The sequence below is a fragment of the Alternaria hordeiaustralica genome (genome assembly GCF_023758085.1).
Source record: "Alternaria hordeiaustralica strain BMP 2776 chromosome Unknown scaffold_14, whole genome shotgun sequence".
Taxonomy (NCBI): Eukaryota; Fungi; Ascomycota; class Dothideomycetes; order Pleosporales; family Pleosporaceae; genus Alternaria; species Alternaria hordeiaustralica.
The window spans coordinates 715,345-719,907 of NW_026056786.1; the positions used below are offsets into that span (position 1 = coordinate 715,345).

At 35.9% G+C, this 4,563-nt stretch overlaps 1 protein-coding gene across 1 annotated transcript; it reads right to left on the minus strand.

The window, feature by feature from the left end:
* Positions 1-3,260: 3,260 nt before the first annotated feature.
* J4E84_007052 (uncharacterized protein) lies at positions 3,261-4,331 on the minus strand (the record flags this gene model as incomplete). The annotated part of the gene is made up of 1 exon (XM_049389638.1): positions 3,261-4,331. One exon carries the CDS (start codon positions 4,329-4,331, stop codon positions 3,261-3,263), a length of 1,071 nt encoding a protein of 356 aa, XP_049242831.1.
* Between the last annotated feature and the right edge of the window lie 232 nt (positions 4,332-4,563).

A 4,563-nucleotide genomic window follows, 5' to 3' on the forward strand; every position in this document is an offset into this window, starting at 1 on the left:
TTATAGCTACACTTTAAGGCTAGTCTATAATAACTATAGCTTATTAGTTAAAGAACTATTAAAATAGATTATAAAGTAAAAATACTATATATTTTTATATATAAGTTAGTATATTTTATATATTTACTACTATTCTTTATATTTATACTTTATTAAAACTTTTTATAACTTTTTACTTTTTAAAGCTATTACTATAAAATAAATACTTTTACTAAAAGTAAATATTAAGTTTTATATAATTCTAAAGACTCTTATATTTAGCTTTTAAACTTAGATACGCTTTTTTTATTAAAATTTACTTTTATTAACTTAGTAAATAATACTTTTTATAGTTTTATAAATTAGGTCTTAAAATAATATACTATCTTTAATACGCTATTTAATTTTTTAGTTTAAATTTCTAACTTTTATATAACTTTAAGCTATAACTAAGTTACTTACTTTTATAAAAAGTAAGTTTTTTATAACTTTATAAATATATATTTAGTTATATATAATAGTAGAGTAAAAGTATTTATAAAGCCTACTAATATACTTACTATTATTATTATTACTTTAAATATATACTTAAAGTATAGTAATCTAAATATTAAAAAAAAAGTATTAGTAGAAAAGTAGTTTACTACTTTAAAAGTTATATAAAAAAATAAAAAAAAGCTAATAAGTTCTATATATAAAGATTTTTATACTTACTTTTAAAAGAAGAAGAGTATCTTATAAATAAAGAAGATTTTATACTTTATATATAGCGTGTAATATAGATAGTAGTACTTTGTGTCTAATTTTATAGACTCTATTTAGTAAAAAGATATTAAAAGACGCCTAGCTTCTAGGCTATCTTAGAATAGCTAAAAGATTTTAAGATTTTAAGATATTTAGTGTATATTACTATTAGCACTAATACTTATATAGACTATAACTATATATATTAATATACTTCTAAGTTTACGTAGTAGTTAAGAACTATATAATATAGTAGTAATAAGAATACTAGTACTTACTAGGCCTTATAGTATCTATTCTTTAATAACTATAATATAATAACTATTTCTCTAGGTCTTAATAGAAGTTATAGTAGTCTATTATAGCTACTATCTAATAAATAGTATCTTACTATATAAGGTAACTTATAAATACTATATTCTTACTATTTTAGCTCTTTTTACTTTTATAAAGTATTCTAGCTAAAGTATTTTTTTATAAAAGTATAGCTTTTTATAGAGCTAGAGAGAGAGGTAGATTTATTATTCTTTTTACTTTATATATCTAGTTATAGATAATAATATAGTAAATAATTAGTAGTATTTTATTAGTAAGATTATTAATAGAATAGTCTTTAATAGAATAGTCTTTCTAGTTCTTCTTTTTTATAGGTAAGAAACTATAACTACTAAAAAGCTTATATATCTTACTAATAAGCTTCTTAAAAGTAAGGCTAAAAAAGAAAATAATAAAAAGTCTTGCGCTAGCTATATATATAATAAAGATAATAGAGATAATAGAAATAGAAATATTAGAAATAAAAATAATAGAAATAAAAGTAATAGAAATATTAATAAGCCTAGCGTATAGCTCTAAAGTACTAGTAAAGTAGCTCTTTAGAGCGCTTATAATAGTATTTAGTATAGTATAAATATAGTAGTTTATAATAGCTTTTATAATAGCTTCTAGAATAATAATCTTAAAGAGACTTATAGAGTAATAGTAACGCGTTTAAGAAAAAAATAATTAATATAGTAATAATAAGAGGCTTAATTAAGTTTAGTAAGTAAGATAATATAACTAGTAATAAGATTAGCTTTAAGTAAACTTACTAACGCTAAAAAAACTTATAGAAGAGATATAGTAAGAATATAGTTAAGAGCTTATTTAATTAGTATAGCTTTTAGTATTAGATTTAAGCTACTATTTATATTTTTAATAAGTTTTTAAATCTCTAATTTTACTATAAGCTATAAAATAAAAATAAAGGTAGAAGATAAAAAGTATATATATAAGAGCATAATTTTATAAGCTAAAATTTTAGTATTTTATTACTTTGTAATTTATAGCTTAGTTAGTTATAAGCTATTAAGAATATATAATTATATTATAATTCTCTCTACTATAGTATAGGTAGACGTTAGTATTTATAGAATAGTTACCTTACTACTCTAAATTTTAAAAGCTTTAACTACGCTAGAGATAGTAGCGCTAAGAACCTAAGCCTTAGCTTACTTAAAGCCTATACCTCTATAGAATTTTAACCTTTTTAGAAATACATCTTTTTGTGTACTAGTAATAGACCTTACTCTTTTTAGACTAGCTTATACTGTAGAATTGTTAGTTTGCTAATAAAAAGTAATATAGATAGAAATACTAGTAGTTATTATTATATAGTCTAACGCTACTGCAGAGGTTAGAAGAATAGTTATATAGGTCTAGCATAGTGTTGTAAATAGCTGTTGAAGATGGGTGTATAGATACAAGATTTTATGCCTAGTTGAGTATTGTGCTGCCTGTATGCCGTCTCGCTCAACTTTTGCATCGCGCGAATTACCGCACAGCGATTAGATCGCCCCGTTTGAATGCGGCATGAGAAACATCATGCGATGCGAGAAATATTGGACAAAGTCGCGTATTGATGAATCGCGTCAAGAAAGCGCGTGCGCCACCAAACCATGGACCTATCTGTAAGTGAAATCCGTCCGCACTAGCTAGATAAGATACCCGTCCCACACACTAGCGCGCATGTCAGACCCCAATTTACGGAAATTGCGAACCGCGAAGGGATACACGGGAGGGAGAGTCATTCAATCACACTGACAGAGGGAGAACGCCCGTTGCCAAGAATATACTTTCCGAGACGGAGACGGAAACAACACGAGACGGAAGAATTGTGTTTTGAACAAAATGTTTTATTTTTCCTTTTTCCCATTACTCGCCGAGTATCTGACAAGTCAGAGACCCGCGGTATATAGTTATTTGTGGGCTGTGAGAAAGCTATAAAAGAGCTAAACTACTATGAGGCGGTCGCGCCGAGAATCGCAATATAGATGCGATTCAAGATTCCGATTTGAGTGATATCCCAACGCCGGTACAATGCTGTGCTATGCAAATGCTGAGATTGTGTTATAACGCCGGCCAATGCAAGAAGAGATGACGAGATGGGCGAAGAGATGTCCATCCAGTGAGCATCTTTTCATCAGATCATGTCATTGGGGAACAATAAGGAAAGTCGTTAGGCTGTTGAAGCGAGGGTGGTGGGGTAGCGAATAGCATTAATAGGTAGTCTGGCGGCCGGCGTAGGCGCCGGTCTGGCCGAACATCCTGCTGAAGATACCGCCCGCTGAGGTCTTGACCTTCTTCGAGGGCTGGGTGTCGTACAGCGGGAGTGCGTGTTGCTGCTTGGGGACGTACGAGTGAGGGCCATTGATATATACAACGTTGGCGCCCTGGTCTGCGTCGTAGCGCTGGAGGATCGCTTCTGAAGGCTCGTCGTGAAGGCTGACGGGTGATTCGGAAGAGGTGGAGACCGAGGAGCTCCGGGTGGGTGGTGATAGAGATGGGGTGCGCGATGGTGCGCGAGAGGATGGGATGTAGCGTGGTCCCCTCTGGGAGCGAGGAGCATATGAAGACAGGGAGGATTGCGATGCATATGGGTGAACTGAGCGCGAGAGGTTCTCGGCGGTCAGCTGGTATTGTTGGCGGGCAAGCTCCTTCTCCTTCTCTGCGAGCCTTGCCTTCTCGGCCTGGCGGGATTGCCAGACACGGATGGGCGCTAGGAAAGGCTCGAGGTGGTAGTGGAGGTCCTCAGTGCTGATGCGGAGATCCCAGTCAAGGAGGAACAGAAGCTGCTTCTCCATGAGGTTGACCTCGGTGAGGGAGAAGCCAAAGTTCTCGTAGCCGCGAACAGCGCTGTACCTGGCCCAGTGCTTGTTCTTGGGCGAGGAGTCGTTGAGGTTCTTAGCCGCAAGGATGAGGGAGGCGAGGAAGATGCGGTGGACGGTGCATCGCATGCCCTTGGCAACGGGAGGAAGGCGCGACCGTAACCTGCTGAGGTAGACGAGCGAAGTCATGAGGGTGGCAGTCTGGACATGTGACCTCTCGACGATGGATGTGATGAACTCCTCTACTGATGGCAGAGCAGGCTCGCGGATGTTGGAGGCAGCATGCTGAGGAGGCGACGCTGGTGGTGTGGGAGGGAGGTTCTTGTTGATTGAGGGTTCGCAGCGGATGACTTGGGTGGCCTTCTGTGCAAGGTACGAGATCATGTCATGTGACACCGGGAGCTGGATGAAGTGGTCCAGGGCAGCCGCGTTCTCGGCGGCGAGGTTTGGTGAGTAAGGCATGATGTTGATGGGGTAGTAGTCCCGAAGGTGATGTGAAGTCTTAAGTGAATGTCGAACTGTATGTGGATGCCGTGTATGCCCTGTAGTGAGGCGTAGTCGGAATTCCGGTCTGAACGATGGTAAGCGGGAGTCCGAGGCTGCGTGGCTGACGACGAGGTTGAGCCGGCAGAATAGGCAAGGCAACAATTATTAAGGTGAAGGTGAAGAGTCCGAGTCCAGTCGGAAGGTGCAA